The sequence below is a fragment of the Physeter macrocephalus genome, chromosome 18, assembly GCF_002837175.3.
Source record: "Physeter macrocephalus isolate SW-GA chromosome 18, ASM283717v5, whole genome shotgun sequence".
Taxonomy (NCBI): Eukaryota; Metazoa; Chordata; class Mammalia; order Artiodactyla; family Physeteridae; genus Physeter; species Physeter macrocephalus.
The window spans coordinates 42,632,548-42,652,537 of record NC_041231.1 but is presented as its reverse complement, the minus strand read 5'-3'; the positions used below and the strand labels follow the sequence as shown (position 1 = coordinate 42,652,537).

The 19,990-nt window shown below is 50.9% G+C and overlaps 1 protein-coding gene and 1 non-coding gene across 5 annotated transcripts; both read right to left on the bottom strand.

Annotated features, from left to right (window-relative positions):
* Positions 1-2,900: 2,900 nt before the first annotated feature.
* On the bottom strand, positions 2,901-17,206 carry MON1A (MON1 homolog A, secretory trafficking associated). Of its 4 annotated transcripts, none has more exons than XM_028479393.1 (7): positions 16,941-17,206; positions 15,785-15,915; positions 7,124-7,263; positions 5,512-5,997; positions 4,158-4,923; positions 3,286-3,433; positions 2,901-3,185 (listed from the first exon to the last, which is right to left on the bottom strand). In XM_028479393.1, the coding sequence occupies exons 3-7, from the start codon at positions 7,248-7,250 to the stop codon at positions 3,045-3,047; spliced, it is 1,668 nt and encodes a 555-aa protein (XP_028335194.1). In that variant the 5' UTR covers positions 7,251-7,263; positions 15,785-15,915; positions 16,941-17,206; the 3' UTR covers positions 2,901-3,044. The 4 variants fall into 4 exon arrangements, with proteins under 4 accessions (XP_028335194.1, XP_028335195.1, XP_054935851.1 ...); XM_028479394.1 differs by lacking the exon at positions 15,785-15,915 and adding an exon at positions 9,315-9,361; XM_055079876.1 differs by lacking the exon at positions 16,941-17,206 and adding an exon at positions 9,315-9,361 and having other exon boundaries at positions 15,785-15,801.
* On the bottom strand, positions 11,358-11,462 carry LOC112064986 (U6 spliceosomal RNA). The gene has a single exon (XR_002891775.1). It is a non-coding gene; the product is annotated as a U6 spliceosomal RNA (small nuclear RNA).
* Positions 17,207-19,990: the final 2,784 nt, after the last annotated feature.

Sequence of the window (19,990 nt, the reverse complement as noted above, 5' to 3'; positions counted from 1 at the left end):
GACCCTGGAGGGAGGGAAAGCATCACAGGGTGGCCCAAGGCTGAGGTCTGAGGGACCTGTGAACTGTGAGTCCCAGAGCTTTGGAGGGTAACGGGTAGGGGTGGGGAGAGGAGCCCTCAGCCCAACAGGATTCAGCCTGACCCTACGAGTATCTCCTCTACTCACCATCCAGCCCATACTCCTGTTCTTCCTTCTGGGAGCACCCTTTTCCCTTCCTTCTCTTGCAACTTAGGTGGCATCTCCTCCAGGAAGCCTACCTGATCCAGGCGGTGACAAGTCCATTTTGTGGGTCCCACAGACCCTGTGCTACACCTACCCCAGCACAGTTTACTCTGGATACCTGACTCCCCCCATCCCCCATTCCTAATGCTGGACTCCCCTACCCCTCCAGGCTGGAGCTTAATGAGCATCTGGTGACAGGGTGGAAACAGCACGGGGGCGGCCACACCCAGTGCTGGGAGGATACCGTGCCTGAGGCAACATAAAAGCCACTCCCTTCGCTAACCAGAATTGGCCTGGAAATGAATAAACACACATCAGAAATTATGGCACCATTCCTGTGTTCCACAGTCAACATGTCTAAAGATAGTCATGCAAGGCAAAACTGATATGAAACATTCCCTGCCCGGCGCTGAGACATGGGTTCTTGTGACCCCTATTCTGCTTCAGGACACTAGGAGAGACTTCTAGGGGTTGGGAGGAAACTTGAGGGGTCCTCCCCGTTCACCTGTTTTGGGGGGTGGGTGTGCAGCAGTCAACAGTTGGTTCTCTGCTGCCATCATGTGGCCAAGCTGTTGGCTGCCCCCAGGCTGGCATCTCCTCTGAGGTAGCCTTGGTCTTTGACAGCAGGCATCCACAGAGTGCCCCTTCCTCCCTCCTCATCCACTTGATCTGTGGGAGGGGGGCAGGCAAGCCATGTGGGGGAAGTCAGCTAATGGAGCCTTGCAGTGCCGAATACAAGCGCTTTCTCAAGGTGAATTCACAAGGCCTGGCCCACTGCCCTTGCATTTGTCACCTTGAAGGAGTGCTAGCCACTTTGCCCTCTTTGGGCTCTCACTCCCCTCTGAACACCACTCCAGAGAACTAGTGCCAGCCTCTTTCTCCAACACAAAGAGATCATCCTAGTGACAGCAGGGGGACCTCTGTAACCACAATATGACCATGTCACTCTGCAGCTTTAAAACATTCTGTGGCTCCCCACTGCCAGACTTTTACCTGGAGTTTGAGAACCCTAGGCTTTAAAGACTTCTCCAGCTTCACTGTTACCCAGTCGGACAAGGTTCTTTACCATACCAGGTTTCATACCAGGTTCATCCCTTTGCACACGCTCGTTGCTCCACTAGGAACACCTTTCCTATTTGCCTGTTGTCCCTTCCTTGCCCCCCAAACAGGTAAACCCCACACTCCTAGATGCCTACTGTCCTAGGTATACACACTTATCTAATTGTGACTATCTCTTCCCACCCCCACCCAGAATAGGTGCTGAATGGCAAGAAGCTGGAAGCCCTACAGGGATCAGTGTAGGCAGCAGGGACACCTGGAGGCTGACTGTTGACCAGAAGAACACCGGTAGCAGTCAGAGACAGCTAGCCTGGCATCACCCTGGCCCCAGAGGCAGTGGCTTGGTGCCCTTTCCAGGATTCAGGGAAGGAAAAGAAACAGCAAGTAGACAGAAAAGAGACCCAGGGCATGTGGGCAGTGTGAGCAGCACCCACCAAGCCTGTGGCTTCTCCATAGGGGCTTTGGGGTCTGGGCAGGTGGCCTGCTGCCATACCCATTCTAATGTGATCTGGGGTGAGGCCAAGGGCAGGGGCTGTGCTGCCATTTCCTGGGACAGTAAGTGACTCATTCCAGTGCATCCTTGGCCTACGCCACCACAAAGACACATTCTCCAGCATGGGTTGGTTTTAGTGGCAGAGTATCTTGGTCCAGCACTCAGAGACTGCATGAAGGTGATTCACTCTATAGTCTGAAGACCATAGTCCATGGACACTATTCTCCCAAACACTTCCTAGGTCTTCTGTTTCCCTGGCCAATGAGATAGTTCAGTTGTGGCATAACTGGGAGAGCCCCCAGCAGGAAGGTAGAGGCTTTCTGCACTGTGCCTTGGACTCTGTCCTAAGAAGGTCTCATGGTAGCATGAATGGGGCTGGGCCTTCACTGCTGAGCCTCCTGGGATGTTCATGGTGACCCACGTAGGCTGGGCCATGCCAGGGAACAGGGTGACTGAAAAGGGCATCAGCCCTTCTTAGGGCAGGGACCACTCCTGCCCCAGAGGTCAGCTGGGTCTTCTTTCAGGTCCTCTGGCTCACTCCTGGGGGCCCTCCTGAGGAATGTGCTGGCTGGAGGTAGGGGAGCTGAGGTGGACAGCCTTCATGAGGAACCCTAAGCTGGAATAGTTTCCCCAGAGGCCTACAGCTATAGTGAGGCTGGACTCTGAATTTGTGCTGAACACTGGGCCACCTCACCAAGGGCTCCCACCCACGCCTGGGCTCAGACTCTCTCCACTTGACTGTCCCTGTCTTACTTAGCTCAGCCCGTGCTGAACTACAGCAGTCCATTAAGCAGAGCCACAGTCAGGGCTCCCAGGTGGTTGGGTGGTCCTTCAGGCCATGTAGCTGGGAATCCCACCTAGGAGTGACAGGGGAGGCACCAGGGGCTCAGACTGACTCTGGGGTGGGGCGTCGCAGGAGGTTGGTCGTGGTGGGGAAGGCCAGTGGCGTCCTAGAGAACACTTTACATGTGGCAGGACTTCAGCTGAATGAAAACAGCCCCAGCCGAGGGGCCGACTCTGAGCACATGGGATGCTGCGCATGGGGAAGCATGGGCAGGGCCTAGGGAGGAGGATCCAGCGTCTGTGTGTGAGTGAGAGTGAAGGAACCAGTGACAAGGCCCACAAGTGTCTTCCCCAAAGCACTTTAATGCACACACCAACCCACAGTCCCTGCCTGCTGCCTGGGCCAGAGAGGCCAGCCCCACCTGAAAGCTCCCATGGCTTCCACAGCCTGGTGTGCCTAGGAGGGCTGAGACCACACACATTCTCATCAGTACGTGAGGGGCGTGAGGATGAAGAGGCGGTCTTCTTCTTTGCGGATCCAGCGCATCAGTTTATGGATGGCACTGACGGCCGACGCCTTGGTCCCCAGGGGGCTGTAGCACATGTAGAGCTCAAAGGCGCCTGTCACCTGGAGGAAGGGGGCACAGGGTGGTCATCCAGATTAGACAACCCTCGTGGCCCTTGCCCAGGACCCCGATGAAGCCCAGCCCATCCCAGGGCTGCCTTACCCAAGCCAGGAGGTTCTCGTTGGGGCCCGTGTAGTAGATAGTCTTGAGTGGGCGGGAGGCATTGTGGGCGCGGCTGTGCAGGTACTGGTAGAGGCCCAGCAGCCGCTCCTGCTCCTCTTCACTGGTGTACGGGGCCTCGATCTCAGGGCTGGAGATGGGGGAGTAGGTTCGCAAAGGAATGACTTCCACTGGCTTCTCTGGAGATCCAGAAACACCTATTCCTAGCCAGGGAGACTCTACCATGTGTCCTACCCTCCAAGTGACCCCCACCCTAGGACAAGGCATTGTCTCCTCACTACTGAAGACTCCCCAGGACAAAGCTGGGCCCACCCAGACTGGAGCCCTGTTCTCCCCTCTCCCCCAAGTTCATGGCATCTTTGGTGACCCTCCCTTGGAGAAGCCAATCTGGGTTTAGATGTCCTAGACAGAGTGACAGGTCTGAGATGGAGGAAAAGTGAGCCAGGAACCCTCTGGACCAAAAAGGGGTAAAAGGAGGATAGAGATGCCTCATCTGGCCCCAGCCCCTCTGCTGGAGGAGGAAGTAGAGGAGTTCTGCATCCTGGGCTGGACCGAACTGACCAAACAGAGGAGACCTTTGTTCCAGCTTCCTTTCCTGGGTGTATTGGGTATTTCAAGGCCTTATGGGAAATGACTGAAGTAGAGAGGTGTATGCTGATGGGGAGTAGGGTGATAGGGGGTTTGGGTCCCTGGTATCAGAGTCAAACAGACACAGCAGGTCGGTCCATTCCCAGAGGGGTCGTCAGCTTCAGGAGTCAGAGCTCAGGCATCAGAGCTCAGGCCCAACTGGCCGCCCCCCCACCCGCCCCAAGCCCTTGTCTCCCTCAAGCAGTGTCCCCAAGGGCCTCCCTCACCTGGTGAAGAGTCCCGAGCTCTTTGACTTATAGAGGAAGTGGCGCAGGTCAGGGATGCCCACTTGGGCAACACTGTAGTAAGGTGTGCGCAGTGCCTCCCGCAGCGCCAGGTGCGCTCCGCGCTTCCGCAGGCGCTCCTGAAAGCGGCGGCGGCAGTCAGACACTGCAAAGAAGTCCTCACGGTCCGTGGAGACGAGCAGCAGGCAGAGATCCGTGTCAGGCTCCAGGTAAGAGATGTGTGCGTGGAAGAAGCCGGCTGCGTTGAATTTGGGCAGGCACACGGGCGTCCAGGCCTCGCCCTCGCGGAAGGACGAGGAGGAACTTATGAGGTTGAAGAGCAGGTGCAGGTCGATGGGGTGCAGGAATTGGTCCTTGCGGCGCACGAGCGCCACGAGCTGGTTGCGCGCCAGCAGGATGGAGAAGACGAGGCTGCGGGCGCGCGCCTGCTGCAGGCTGGCGCTCACGACGTCGCGCACGGCCGCCGCCAGGGGCAGGCAGCGCGCCGCCCCCATCAGGAAACTGGGGTCTCGCGCCATGAGCTGCAGCAGGTTGTCCGTGATGCGCTCAGAGCCCGAGAGCAGGCGCCGCAGGTCATAGTTCTGCTTCTGCTGGAAGATGTGGCTCAGCTGCGCGCCCGTAAGAAGGCTCAGGATCTGGTAGTAGATGTAGAGCAACTCTTGCGCCAGTTCCTGTGCCGACTGCCGCGTGCGGGCCACCGCCACCAGCACCAGTGGGCTCCGGCGCACGAATACGACCTTGTAGCCATCTGATGGGGCGGATGGATAGGGGTGGTGTCAGCTTCAGTCCTTCTCCGGAAAGCCCTCCCTGATTGGCCTGCCCTAGCACCCTAAGAGCCCCGCTTTCCCGCACAGCCTTCCACAATCTCTCCACCTCCCCTCAGAACTGTGCACACAGAGGGGGCTTCAGGATGAAAGAAAAACAGATGCCCATGGGCCCCCTTCTCCCCACCCCTTTCCCCTTTCCTGCCACTTGTATCACAGACTGGGACCAGCTAAAACGCAGGAAGCACTTCAGAAAGACACACATTCTTGGGCTAAGTGGCAAGAGCTGGGTAGGGCTCAAGACCTGGGATTTTTTTTGTCACCTCCCCCGGCTTCTCACTTTCTCCAAGGGCAAAGCCCATGTGCGAGCCACCTTTGGCCCTCACAACAGCACTATGAGGCAGTCAGTGTTGTTTTCCCGTGTTCACATGAGGACCTGGGGCTCGGTGAGGTGGCGGGACTACCCTTGGTCACACAGCACATCCCAGCCCTCTAGTCCCTGGGAGTCCGAAACCTGGTATGGTCTCTCCTGGCCAGGCAGACCTCCCGGCACCCCCCTCCTGGTGGCTCACCTGCATGGATGGAACGGATGGCATTCTTGTCAGCCTCCAGGAAGGACACCAGGGCCACCATGACACCCATGGTGCTGGAAAGTGCCTCCTCTGACCCATAGCGGGAGTACACAGGCTTCCCCGCCTCGCTCAGCACGAAGACATGCTTCTGGTGCAGGCGCCATGCCTCAGCAGTCTCCTCCTCATCCCCTTCACCAGTGCCCTCCCTTGAGGGCTCTGTGGCTGGTCGCCCAGCTGCCCCTGGGGACTCCGGCCAGTCCTCAGAGCTTCCTGGAAGCATCTCCTCCTGCAGGTCTCGGGCGACACCCGTCAGCTGGGTGCTCAGCTCACTGAAGTCCTGGCTGATCTGGCGCATGTCTGTAGGCAGAGGTGGGGGACCGCCAGCACCCTCCTTGGGGCTCTCCCCAGAAGCCACCCCATTCTCTGATTCAGTCAGGTCCTCGTAGGAACGGGCATGGACGAACATGGCACCCTCCTGTCCGGCACCTGCCAGCCAAAAGCACTGGTGTTTAGAGCAGTAGCTTCTGGCAGACCACGTCACCAGCAAGGTGCCCAATACAGTACTCTGCTTGTCCTGATGAGGCAAGCCACTGTTCCCTCTGGCTACAAGTCATGCTTTGCTGTGACTTACAGCCCACCAGCCTCCTCCCCTCACCCTGGGAATAAGACCCCAACCCCTCAAGGCTGCGGTGGTAGCCAGTATCTGCCTGCCCCCTCACTCTCATCTCACAGCCCTTCGTGCATCTGCTCTTTGGATATCCCCACCTACCTCAGGGCCTCTGCATCTCCTGTTCCCTCTGCCTGGAAGGCACTCCCATCTCCTTGCATGACAGCTCCCTGTCACACTTCAGCTCACAGCAAAGATGTTAGTTGTCCCTGTCACCTGACCCCCAAACCCAGGCACTCTATCATATCCCCCTCCTTGACTTCTCTTGGGGCACTTCTGTGCTCAGCACATTTCTCTCCCTGGGAGAAGTCTCCCTTGACCCTGCGCAGGGACCCGTGGTTCCTAACCCCCTCCACTGGAATGCTCTCACTAGCCTGTGGCTCTCCCAAGGCAGGGACCATGTCAATTTTCCTTTACTGATTTTTTTTTGGACAGAAGAGTTCAAGAGATATGTTTTGAGTCTCTATTATGAGCTCAGCACTGTACCAGGCATTGGGGATACAACAGCTCTGTGCTCAAAGAGCTCACAATCTCGTGGACAAGAGAGATGGGCAATACATACACACACAAATAAGACTACAAAATAACTAGTGTTCTGTGCAGAGCATGGTCAGAGCAGGCCTCTCTTGTGAGGAGGTGACATTTAAGTTGAGAGCTGAGGGAGGGAGAAGGAGCCAGGGAGGTACCTGTAGACACAGGAAATAGGAGGAGAGCCCACACTGGTGGCAAGACAGCACAGGGCAAGTGGCACAACATGAAGTGGAGAGGAAGGCCAGATGCACACTGAGCCTGGATCCCTGCAGTATCCCCAGCACATGACAAATAGCTAACAAGTGAGTGAACGCATGCATGAATGAGTGACAGTGAAAGAGTGGTTGGGAATCCCGATTGCCCTGGAGGCTGCTCTAGCTGTAAGCTGGCTGGGGCTGCGCACCCTGCCCGTACCTGGCTCCATTCCCTGGGCCAGTCCTGGTGTGGGGCTCTCAGCTCTCTCCACACTCTGCCCATCAGAAGGAGCCAACGTGCCATCAGGGCCTTCGCTGCTTCTCTTCCTCTGCATGTCAGCAGCCATCCCTTGGGCTCTCCTGTGGGGCAAACAAAGGCATCATTGAGGGTAAGGGGGAAGGTGCTAGTGGCAGGAGTCACTGGCATAATTAAGAGTGGTTAAGTACAGGAAAGTATCACTCACCAGGACCCAGCTAACTCAAACCTCTGGGGAAAGGGTTCTGAATATTCCCTTCTAAAGAAGCATGCTGTTCTCTTTCTGATTATAAAAGAATGCATGGGGGACTTGCCTGGTGGTCCAGTGGTTAAGACTCTGTGCTCCCAATACAGGGGGCCCAGTTCGATCCCTGGTCAGGGAACTAGATCCCACATGCCGAAACTAAGAGCAGCAGGCTGCAACAAAAAGATCCCTCATGCCACAACTAAAGATCATGCATGCCGCAATGAAGATCCTGCATGATGCAACTAAGACCCAGTGCAGCCAAAATAAATAAATAAATATACTTTTTTTTTTTTGGCTGTGTTGGGTCTTCGTTGCTGCTTGCAGGCTTTCTCTAGTTGCGATGAGTGGGGGCTAAGCTTCATTGTGGTACGTGGGCTTCTCATTGCAGTGGCTTCTCGTTGTGGAGCACGGGCTCTAGAGCGCAGGCTCAGTAGTTGTGGTGCACGGGCTTAGTTGCTCTGCGATCTTCAGGATCTTCCTGGACCAGGGATCAAACCCGTGTCCCCTGCATTGGCAGGAGGATTCTTTTTTTTTTTTTTTTTTTGTGGTACGCGGGCCTCACACTTGTGGCCTCTCCCGTTGCGGAGCACAGGCTCCGGACGCGCAGGCTCAGCGGCCATGGCTCACGGGCCCAGCCGCTCCGCGGCATGTGGGATCCTCCCAAACCGGGGCGCGAACCCGGTTCCCCTGCATCGGCAGGCGGACGCGCAACCACTGCGCCACCAGGGAAGCCCGGCAGGAGGATTCTTAACCACTGCGCCACCAGGGAAGTCCCTGTGTCGGGTCTTAGTTGCGGCACTCAAGCTTCTCTCTAGTTGTGGTGTGCAGGGCTTTTTCTCTCTCTAGTTGTGGCACGCGGGCTTAGTTGCCCCACGGCATGTGGGATCTTAGTTCCCTGACCAGGGATCGAACCCGCATCCCCTGCATTGGAAGGCGGATTCTTTACCCCTGGAAGTTCCAGGGAAGTCCCAAGGAAGTCCCAGTCCCTATGTGGATTTTTATGTAATCCTGATCACTCTTCTCTGAGGCAGGCACTCTTGTCAGATAACCTTTATATATGAAGAAACTGAAGCTGAGAGAGTGTAAGTACATTGCCCAATGTCACAACAGGAAAGAAGCACTGGAGCTGGGAATTGAAACCATTCTTTATCCTGATATCTTCCACTGTACATCCTACCATGAACATTTCTCCATTCAAAACTGAGTTGACAAATCAGTTCTTTTTGATATTCAGACATTTACTATGAACGAAGTGAGTCAGAGTAAACAGGCCTAAGCCTTGCTTTTCTCCTTGCATTCTGTACCTTTTGAATTTGGCACCAGGGCTCGCCTTTCCAGTTAAAAACAACTATGGACATGTCAGTTCTCAGTGCCCATTTGATGAACACTAAGGACAAACTCAGCCTGATCTCCCAGTCCTTCCGCAGCCTCAGGGACAGGTGGAGGTGGCCAAGAGTGGATGTCAGGGATAACGAAGTTGGGTGGCTCACTTGGGATCAGCCTCTAAGGTCCCTTAATGACAGGCTGAAGGGTCTTCATTTGGCAGGCAACAAACAATCCATAGGAGAGGGGTTCCATCTGAGGCACTAACCCTTTAGGGAAGAGAAATGTGGCTGGATGGGCTAGAAGGGCAGCCAAAACTAGTCAGAGACTCATGAGGAAGCCACTGCAGGCAGGCCAGGGGCCTGGTGGGGACTCGTGTTAGTGTGAGCAAAGCAGACTCTGTCCCTGCCCTCCTGGAGCAGAGTCCATAGGGAATAATTGAGGCTTGTCCCTTACTAGCTCTGTAACCTTGGGCAAATGACTCCACCCTGAGCCTGGCATGAAGTAGGTGCTCAAAAACATTCATGAGAAGAGTGATTTCAAAACAGTGTCACCAGCACTAGCATTTGTGTGGCCCCCGCTTACCTGTGTCTAAGAATCCTCTCTGACCACAAGTTCCTAGCAGGCAGCTCCTGCAAGTGAACCCAAAGAATTGATTTTCAAGCTCTTCTGTCATCTTTGTTGTAAGCTATGGAATCCTTTCTTCAAATTAATCTTGTAAAGCAGTTCAATGTGCAAAACAGACAGACAGGGAGGCAGGGCCAGAGACTGGCCTGATGGCCACGCCCCCACTGGTCCTGGAGCACCACAGGGTTAAGTGGGGGTTGGGTACCACTGGTCAACAGCATCACCCCACAGAGAGTGCGCTTTGAGTTATCTTCAAAGGAAGATTATTTGGGAGAACATGTACCTTTTGGGATTTTCTAGGCCACCAATCCTGTCCATCAGGACAATCAAGAGTGATGGTTCCCAGCGAGGGTCAGAGCCCAGAAGACCAAGGTGTGGTCCACCTTTTCTGATGAAGAGTAATTAAAAAGCTGCATGCCCTCAACAGGAACCTGCGGAGGCATCCAGAAAGGTCTCCTCTGAGACTGAGACCAAGAGGAGCAATCCAAAACAGGCCAAAACAGCCACCGCAACACCATGGAGCCGAGGGCAGTGGGTGCTAAGGAAACTAGGGCATGTCCAGATCTTGAGCAGAAGACACAGGCCACACGAGAACCTTGGAGACCATTATTTTACAAGCTAACCTAAAAGCCTGGGTGGGGTCTGCATTGCTGTGTAAAGAAAGAGCGACCAGGGCTTCCCTGGTGGCACAGTGGTTGAGAGTCCGCCTGCCGATGCAGGGGATGCGGGTTCGTGCCCCGGTCTGGGAAGATCCCACATGCCGCGGAGCAGCTGGGCCCGTGAGCCATGGCTGCTGAGCCTGCACGTCCGGAGCCTGTGCTCCGCAATGGGAGAGGCCCCAAAAGTGAGAGGCCTGCGTACTGCAAAAAACAAAACAAAACAAAAAAACCTTAAAATAAACCTCCCCTTAACTCTACATTCCCCTCTAGGTACCACCCTATTTTTTTTTTTTTTTTTTGCTGTCCTTTATAAAACAAACAAACCTCAAAACAGTAAACAGTACTTGGAGTTTAATTAGTCACGTAAGCTAGGCTATGCTGTGTAACAAATGAGTGCCAAAATGGTAGAGGCTTTACACATAAAGGCTTTTTTTGTTTGTTCTGGCCATATCACGTGGCTTGTGGGATTGAACTTGGGCCCCAGGCAATGGAAGTGCAGAGTCCTAACCACTGGACTGCCAGGGAATTCCCTAAAGGCTTTTTTTTTTTTTTTGCAAGCATTTTTTAACTGAGAAATAATCGATGTATAACATTATATTAGTTTCAGGTCTACAACATAATGATTCAATATTTGTATATATTGCAAAATGGTCACCACCATGTCTCGTTAACATCCATCACCACACATAGCTACAAAATTTTTTTCTTGTGATGAGAACTTTTAATACCTACTCTCTTAGCAACTTTCAAATATACAAGCATTATTAATTATAGTCACCATGCTGTACATTACCTCCTCAGGATTTATTTTTTTTTTTTTTTTTTTTTTTTTTTTTTTTTTTTTTTTTTTGTGGTACGCAGGCCTCCCTCTGCTATATTTGTATATATTGCAAAATGGTCAGCACCATGTCTCGTTAACATCCATCACCACACATAGTTACAAAACTTTTTTCTTGTGAGGAGAACTTTTAATACCTACTCTCTTAGCAACTGTCAAATATACAAGTATTATTCATTATAGTCACCATGCTGTACATTACATCCTCAGGATTTACTTATTTTATAACTGGAAGTTTGTACCTTTTGACCACCTTCACAGATTTTGCAAGCATTTTTAATAATCTCCAAAGGATAATATGTATTAAAATATTTACAAGTTCCTAATTTGACAGGCTGACTCCATTATATACAGCAGGGATCCCCAAGTCCCAGGCTGCGGACCTCTATCTGGGACGTGGGCTGTTAGGAACTGGGCCGTACAGCAGGAGGGGAGCAGCGGGAGAGTGAAGCTTCACCTGCCGCCCCGCGTCACTCCCCATCACTCGCATTACCTCCTGAACCAAAAAATATGGAACGCTTCAGGAATTTGCGTGTCATCCTTGCACATGGGCCACACTAATCTTCTCTATCGTTCCAATTTTAGTATATGTGCTGCCGAAGCAAGCACTAAAGGCTTATTTTTTGCTCACGTACTGTGGGTTTGGTAGCAATTCAGAGCAGCTCCCTTCTGGGCAGTGATTCAGGAATCCAGGCTACTAGCATCTTATAGCTCTGCCGTCACCTGGCAATGGAAGACTGGGATGGAGGGTCATGTACCAACTCTTAAATACTTCAAAGTCCAGATTGGCCAGAACTAGTCATGTGGCCAGAGGGACTGGGAAATGTGGAGCGCTCAGGTGTCTCTCCACTTTTCCCATTCACACTTGAATCCATTCCAACTATTACTCCAGTAACACTGCTCCCTCAAGGTCTCCAGTGACCTCCAGGATTATCTGACTTCACTCAGCAGCCACAATGATTATTTCCTCTCTCTCAAAACACTTTCTTCTTTTGGCTTCTGGCTGATCACTCTCCTTTCAGGGTTCTCCTACCTCATGGACCACTCCTTCTAAGTCCTCTTTACAGTTCTTCTTACTGTTGAGGGACCAAGATTTCAGGTCTTGGATCTCTTTTCTGTCTTCATTTGATCCCTTGGTGACCTTATTCAGTCTCATGGTTTTAAATTTCACTGATAAATTAATGATTCCAAATTTTATTCACAGCCCTAATCTCTCTTCTGACTTCCAGAGGCACACACATTTAACTGTTTACTTGATGTTTGCCCTTGTATATCTTATAGTATCTCAAAGTTATATGTCCAAAACTGAGTTCCTGATCATCCCCTTAAAAAGTTGTTCCTCCCAGAGTTTTCTCCATCTCAGTGAAAGACAATTTGATACTTCCAGTTATTTAGCAAAAAATCTTGGAGGCATCCCTTATGCCTCTCTTTTTCCCATACCTCATATACCAAACCACCAGCAAATCTTGTCAGCTTTACTTCAGAATACAGGTACACCCAGCAAAATGTCTCTCATTAACTTTGCCACATAGAATGCCTCTTGGTTTTTAATACACAGCTGTGGTAGCCAGCCTTCAAAATGGTCCCCAGTGATCCTCAACTCCCAGCATTCAAGTCTGTATACTCCCATCCCACACTGAGCAGAACTAATCTATGTCACCAACAGGATAATGTGAAAATGACAATGTGTGACTTCTGAGGCTAGGTCATAAAAGACATTGTGGCTTCTGCTTTGTTCTCTTGGATCACTCTCTCTAGGTGCAGCCATCAGCCATCAGTTGTGAGGACACTCAAGCAGCCCTAAAGAGAGGAGCTCACGGTAAGAAACTGAAACCTGAGAACAGCCAGTACCATTGTGCTAGTCATGTGAGCGAGCAGTCTTGGAAGCAAATCACCTAGTCCCAGTCATGCCTTTGAATGACTGCAACCTCATGAGAGACACTGGGCCTGAACCATCCAGCTAAGATGCTCCCAAATTCCTGACCTTCAGGAACTGTATGAGATAATAAGTATTTATTATTGTTTTGAGCTGCTAAGTTTTGAGCTAATATTTATTATTGTTACACAGCAATAGATAACTAATACAACAAACTTGTACTGATTGAGCTTATGTTTATGTAGAAAAAAACTATTATCAACACTTGATCTATATTTTTTAATAAAGGAATGTGCATTTAAAGCCTCAAATTACATTTCAAATAGAACTGATAGAAGATCATTGAGTGCCAACAAAAGGGGTTTACTTGCATCATGGCTATTTGCAGGTACTGAAAGAGGCCATGATGCTGTATCAAAGCAACACTGATCAGGAGGAAATGTTTTAAGCATTTTGTATCCTAACATTATAATTTATTTGGCATATATTAGGTATGTATTTTCCTTGTGTTTAGTGCCATTTTAGAAAATTGGGGATTTGGGGGTTGATGAAGGAAGAATTGTACTTTTTCCCATTTGAAATAATGGGGAAACACATAAATCAACTATACTTCAATAAAATGTTAAACAAAAAAATAAAAAGTTAAATGACAAAAAAAAAAAAGTGGGAAACAGATACTAAGTTAGTGATTCCAGACAGAATGTCCAACTTTCATGGAACAGATTACTGATGTTCCACGGGGAAATGCCCATATTCAGAATCTGACCACTTCTCATCACCTCCACCACTACCACATTGGTCCAAGTCAACATCTCTCTACCAGATTGTTGCAAGTCTTTTTTTTTTTTTAACATCTTTATTGGAGTATAATTGCTTTACAATGTTGTGCTGGTTTCTGCTGCGTAACAAAGTGAATCAGCTACACTTATACAAATATCCCCATATCCCCTCCCTCTTGCGTCTCCCTCTCACCCTCCCTATCCCGCCCCTCTAGGTGGTCACAAAGCAGTGAGCTGATCTCCCTGTGCCATGCGGCTGCTTCCCACTAGCTATCTATTTTACATTTGGTAGTGTATATATGTCAATGCCACTCTCTCACTTCATCCTAGCTTACCCTTCCCCCTCCCCGTGTCCTCAAGTCCATTCTCTACGTCTGTGTCTTTATTCCTGTCCTGCCCCTAGGTTCATCAGAACCGTTTTTTTTTTGATTCCATATATATGTGTTAGCATATGGTATCTGTTTTTCTCTTTCTGACTTACTTCACTCTGTTTGACAGACTCTAGGTCCATCCACCTCACTACAAATAACTCAATTTTGTTTCTTTTTATGACTGAGTAATATTCCATTGTATATATGTGCCACATCTTCTTTATCCATTCATCTGTTGATGGACACTTAGGTTACTTCCATGTCCTGGCTATTGTAAATAGTGCTGCAATGAATACTGTGATACATGACTCTTTTTGAATTATGGTTTTCTCAGGGTATATGCCCAGTAGTGGGATTGCTGGGTCGTATGGTAGTTCTATTTTTAGTTTTTAAGGAACCTCCATACTGTTCTCCACAGTGGCTGTATCAATTTACATTCCCACCAACAGTACAAGAGGGTTCCCTTTTCTCCACACCCTCTCCAGCATTGCAACAGTCTTTTAACCAGTCTCCCCACTTCTGTCCTTGTCCCTGTACAGTCTATCCTTCTCACAGCACTCCAAGTGATCTGCTTGAGACAGAAGTCAAGTCACGCAGTTCCTTTGCTCACTAGTCTGTAACGGTCACACCTCACCCAGTGAGATAGCCAATTTCCTCACAGTGGTGCACAAGAACCACTCTGTCTACACGCGCCGCACCCCACCCCCCAAATTACTTCTTCAACCTCATCTCCTGTTCTTTCCCCTACTTGCTTTGCTTCAACCCAGCCACACTGACGTTATGGCTTTCCTTGAGTATACTGTAAATGTAAATCCTGAGTGTTCCTTCACTTCAGAACTTTGCTCTTGCTGAACTTTCTGCCTGAACCACATCTCCCTACTTTTCCCCCTGCCCCCCACCTCACCTATTCCACTACTTGGCCAAATATCTACATGACTCACTGTCACTTCCTTCAGGTTGCTGCTCAAGTGTTACCTTATCAGAGAGGCCTTCCTGGAATATCCTGGATTCTTATCTCCCTTGCCCGGCTTTATTTTCCTACATTGAAGGTAACCCTGTGAGCTGTCGCAAATTTCAGAATGTCAGCTCCATATGCAGGAGGACTTTAATTAACATTTGTCAGATAACTAACTTTGGAAGGGAGAAGATGAAAGATCCTCAGAGAATACCCAGCTCCAATGTAGCCTTGGGAGACTCCTGCCTGTAGGGAAGACTTGTCCTTGGAAGTAGTAAAGTGTTCAGTAACAATGGCTCTGGAGTCAGAGGGACCTGGATTAACCTGGCTTGTTTTTATAAATCTCAGCTTTCTCACCTATGAAATGAGGATGATGACAGCACTGATTCATTGGGTTGTGGAAGGATTAAATGAGATAATCCATGTAATTTGGTTACCCTGGCACAGAGTAGGTACATATACACTCAGCTGTCTTTAGCATATAACGATTATTCTTATTCAGACCATGTGTACCTGCACTTATACACAGATCCAGTAATCTCTGCCATGTAAATCAGTCCTTTGAGAGTTTGCTCATCCTGAGCCAGGCCCTTAGTGAACAGGACGTGCTTCTGACCTCATGAAGCCAGGTGGACTCTGGACTGAAATGACCCATCTGTGATGCTGGGACAAAGAGATGCCTTTGGGCCTAGGGCTGGGAGTTCCTCCAGGCTAACTGGCTATTCATCCTGAAGTTGCAGGACAGACCATTGGTTTCCTGCTGCTCCCAGAAGTCTCTCCCAAGCTGAACTCCTTTCTACCACATGCCCCTGCTCTGTGGCCTTGCGCCTCTGGCTCAAAGACCACAACAAGGTCTACAGCAGCTTACCCCTGAGGGCCCACTACCCACTGATCCCAGTGGGCTTTAGGTAACTGCGCCCAGCATGGCTGAGTACTACCCAACATGGTACCTGCATGTTGTGAGGGCAGCGTCAGCTGGCTGGGGCTAGTGGACATCTCCTTCCGAACAGTTCTCCAACCACCTGAAATCATGTAGTACCTCAATATCTCCAAGGCCAGTATCGGGGTCCAGCCAAAAGCCCTGGTGAAGCAAACAGTTCTCTGGACATTTACACTGGAAACTAGGCAGGGAAGGTGAATGACTCATAGCAAAACCCACCCCAAACCCAATTGGAGCCATAACCTCTGTGGCTGAAGCTCTTGGGTGGCTGGGCCTGAAGCAGTTAAACAAGAGAGGTCTCTTGGAACCAGTCCCAGATACTCCCTTGGGGCCCCTTCTCAGGCAGCCTCTCTAGAAGCCCCCAGGGCTTGCTATTTTCCCTAGAAGTGCTCTGCTGTGCCTTTGAGCAATGTCACCAAACAAGTTAGCTCAATCAGCCCTTCTGGTATGCCTCCCTCCTCTAGGTTCCTGGCCTGGAGGGAGGAAGGGCCTTGCAAGAACCCCTCCCTACTGGGTCCCTACCACTCTTGCTCCCTCTTCCTGCTTAGATAGTGCCCTATCCTGCCTTGGCCCTTTGGGGAGTGGGCTATCTGGGAGGATGGTGCCAGGATGCATGGATGTGTGGCAGACAGGGTCCAGGTGAGGCTGTGCTGTAACTGCTTCAGCAGGATGCCTACTCCATGCTGAGAGTATAGCTTGGTACTTGTCACTGCTAGTGGTCACTTCCCTCTCTGACAAAGGCTGCTCACCCTCCTCAGCAAACTCGAGCCCAGAAAGTGTGGCTCAACAGGTGCAAGAGGCAGCTTGGTTATCTGAGCCAGGGCACCCTTGAAGGCAAAGTCCCAAGCCTCAAGACACTTTCAGGAGCTTCCTGCTCACCCCACAGTCAACCTCTGCCAGTCTTTGAGAGCACTCTGCTGGCCCGAATGTGTGTGCGTTGGGGCTACAGGACTTTGCCCATCCAGCCGAAGGAAGAGTTCCAGGCCTCGCCTTTTGTATTCCCCAGCTGGGAACCGGCGAAGGGACCCCAGAGAGACCCAGTCCTTCTACCGCAAATGGCAGCGGAGACTGCAGAGGCCCCCAGTCTTCAAGCCCCTCCCTTCAAAGATGACAGCTCTCCAGTCTCTCGGCGCCCCCAAGCCACGTGGGTTGGCAGTCGGACTCACCTGTTTCTCGGGGAGGGGGAAGGGGTCAGGAAGCACAGAGATTGCCGGTCACTGCCCTCTGCCGGACCCCCGGGAGGTCACGGGTGTCCGGCCGGGCCCGGACTGATGGTTCAGGTTCGCGGGACCACGGCCCCCTGCAGACGCAGACATGGCCACAGCGCAGGCCACCGCTCCCTCCCACCGCCCCTTGCCCGGCTGCCGGCTCAGGAAGACAGCACTCGCCGGCCTCTGGCGGCGGAGGCCCGGCTCCAGTCACTGGGCCTGGCCCTGCCCGCCCCCGGTGTGCATTATGGGAAATGTAGTTCGCAGTGCACGGCGGCCTCGAGGTGGGGCGGGGCGCCAGGTCCCGGTAGAGACCTGGGCGGGGCCTGACCCGGGTCAGTGGTGGCATCATCCCGCACCGCCTTTTCCAGGGTCCCGGCCAAACTCAGGCACCTCCCCAAACCCAAAGCCTGGGGTGGACCGCAGGCCCAGACTCCCCAGCTCCTCCGCCCGAGCCAACAAGAGGTTTATTTAAAGCGAAAGAAAGAGACTATGGCATTGTTTCCTCCACTAATCGTGGAAGGACAGTGCAAGTTTGGGGGCTGGATAAATGTCATTAGTGGACCCGGCCACACTGACTGTAAAGGATGTAGGCACACCAACTGCTGCTAAAGGAACCCCCTTTTATTTTTTTAATATATATTTTTTTTAAATAAATTTATTTATTTATTTTTGGCTGCATTGGGTCTTCGGAGCGGGCTTCTCATTGCAGTGGCTTCTCTTGTTGCGGAGCACAGGCTCTAGGCACACGGATTTCAGGAGTTGTGGCTCACTGGCTCTAGAGCACAGGCTCAGGAGTTGTGGCGCACAGGCTTAATTGCTCCACGGCATGTGGGATCCTCCCGGACCAGGGCTCGAACCCGTGTCCCCTGCATTGGCAGGTAGATTCTTAACCACTGTGACACTAAGGAAGTCCCAGAACATCCTTTTAGCCGCGTTTTAATATATCAGTATGAATCTCTAGAATGGTAGTTCTCAACTCTGCACATAGAATGACCTGGGGAACTTTAAAAAAAAGATGAAAGCCTGGATACCACCCCTAGAAAAAAACAGGAAAACATAAAATCAACAATTTTACTTTTGGACAGTAGTTTAAAGAAATAAAATTAGGGATTAAAAATAATACTGCTCATGTTTCTCTGAAGCAATTAAATCACTTAATAGCCTCATGGTTAATTCACCCAACAGTTCAGGGATGAAGGAAAAAGTATGAAGTCACTCCTTTGATTCTCTCTGCTGCTCCAAACACCCCAATGCAGTGTTCTGTCTCCATCTCAGTCCTACACTGGAATTGAGGGAGAGCTCTGCCCCTGGGCTTTTCTCATAGTCTCAGACAGCTGCCACTTGGAGCCTACCTCCACAACACTGGACTGTGACTGACATTGTGACAAAGCTGTGGCCTTTTACCAGAGATGGCTTTGCACAGGGCTTAGACACTCGCACAAAGTTTAAGGGGAGCTTTCTCCTCCCTTTTATTGATAGTTAAGAATATTTGAGAAAATGCCCAATTCCTTAACTATCTTTACCCCTGGGAAGGAGAGAGGAGGAGTCTCTCCCAGTCTCCACAGGTCACTCAGTATTTTCTCTCCTTACTAGCTCAGGAGGACAGGCTCCCACCCTTAGAGTAAATATCATTTATACAGTTTTGCTTTCATCAATCCTGCCATATTACATTATGAGAGTTCAAGCCAAGAAGGTCTCATATTCTCTGGTTGATACAGAAATATCCTGGCTACACTCCATTAACCAGAAGCTGCAGCCCATAGAATTGATCCCCATAGAAAACAGATTTAAAGTTTTTTAACATACCTAACCAATCTCCTCAACAGTCTCCACGTGACCTCAGGGCTTATCTGAGTCCCACTCTTGCTTTCAAGCACATCAGCTCTATCAGATAGCACCACTGTCATTTGGAAGAATTGCATCTCCTTAGCCAAGCAAGTGGCCATTTACCTCATGGGCTTCTGGCTAACTCTTGAGCCTAGGACACTCTCTCAGAGCAAACCATTGTGGCTACTTAAGAAACGTTTTAAGGTTGTGATTTTTTTTTTTTTTTTTTTTGTGGTATGCGGGCCTCCCTCTGCTGCGGCCTCTCCCGTTGCGGAGCACAGGCTCCGGACGCGCAGGCCCAGCGGCCACGGCTCACGGGCCCAGCCGCTCCGCGGCACGTGGGATCCTCCCAGACCGGGGCGCGAACCCGGTTCCCCTGCATCGGCAGGCGGACGCGCAACCACTGCGCCACCAGGGAAGCCCCTAAGGTTGTGATTTAAAACTCTGTTTAAATCAACCTATTGACCTATATTTGAATATTGGGACAACCCTTCCTAAAGGTCACTTTTTACTGATAGAATTACCAAGAAATAAATCTAGGTCTTTTGGAATAATAATACATGTCAATTCTGTGATGGCTCTGCTGCCCTGTATGACGCTGCTTCAAGCCTTGGGCTTTGCCACAAACAACAGGCTACCGTGCACCTTCAGGTCAGGGGCTCCTCAAAACCTCAGCTTTCTGTTTTGTCTAGGCCCATGATTTTCATGGACCCAGCATGTCATCTCCACAACAGCAGTAGTGAGGACTAGCAGGAACTGGAGCAAAGGTAATAAGATCTCTGTTCTTCCCCAGATGTCTTTTCTTTCATAGAAAGAAAAGTGGACATTTCAGAACCTGAGGTGCTGTGAAAATGTTGTAGCTGAAGTGAAAAGACCCGATTGTATCCTGAGGCTGGGATCTGTTACCAGCCCTGTTGCTATCTTGCTGGTGTGACTCAGGGCAAATTCTTTAATGACTCTTTCAGCATCTTGAGCAGTTTCTCCCTCCTACAAATACAAGATTATATAATATGAAGTATTCTGAGCTAATAATAAGAATAGTCGGGCTTCCCTGGTGGCACAGGGGTTAAGAATCCGCCTGCCAATGCAGGGGACACGGGTTCGAGCCCGGTCCGGGAAGATCCCAAATGCTGCGGAGCAACTAAGCCCGTGCACCACAACTACTGAGCCTGAGCTCT

Excerpts from the sequence above, each read along its gene's own strand:
- MON1A (XM_055079876.1), bottom strand. Across the intron at positions 5,998-7,123 it reads GGCCCAGGGAATGGAGCCAG|GTGCCGGACAGGAGGGTGCC; the intron begins GTACGGGCAGGG and ends TTTGGCTGGCAG. Across the intron at positions 4,924-5,511 it reads CATCCGTTCCATCCATGCAG|ATGGCTACAAGGTCGTATTC; the intron begins GTGAGCCACCAG and ends CCGCCCCATCAG.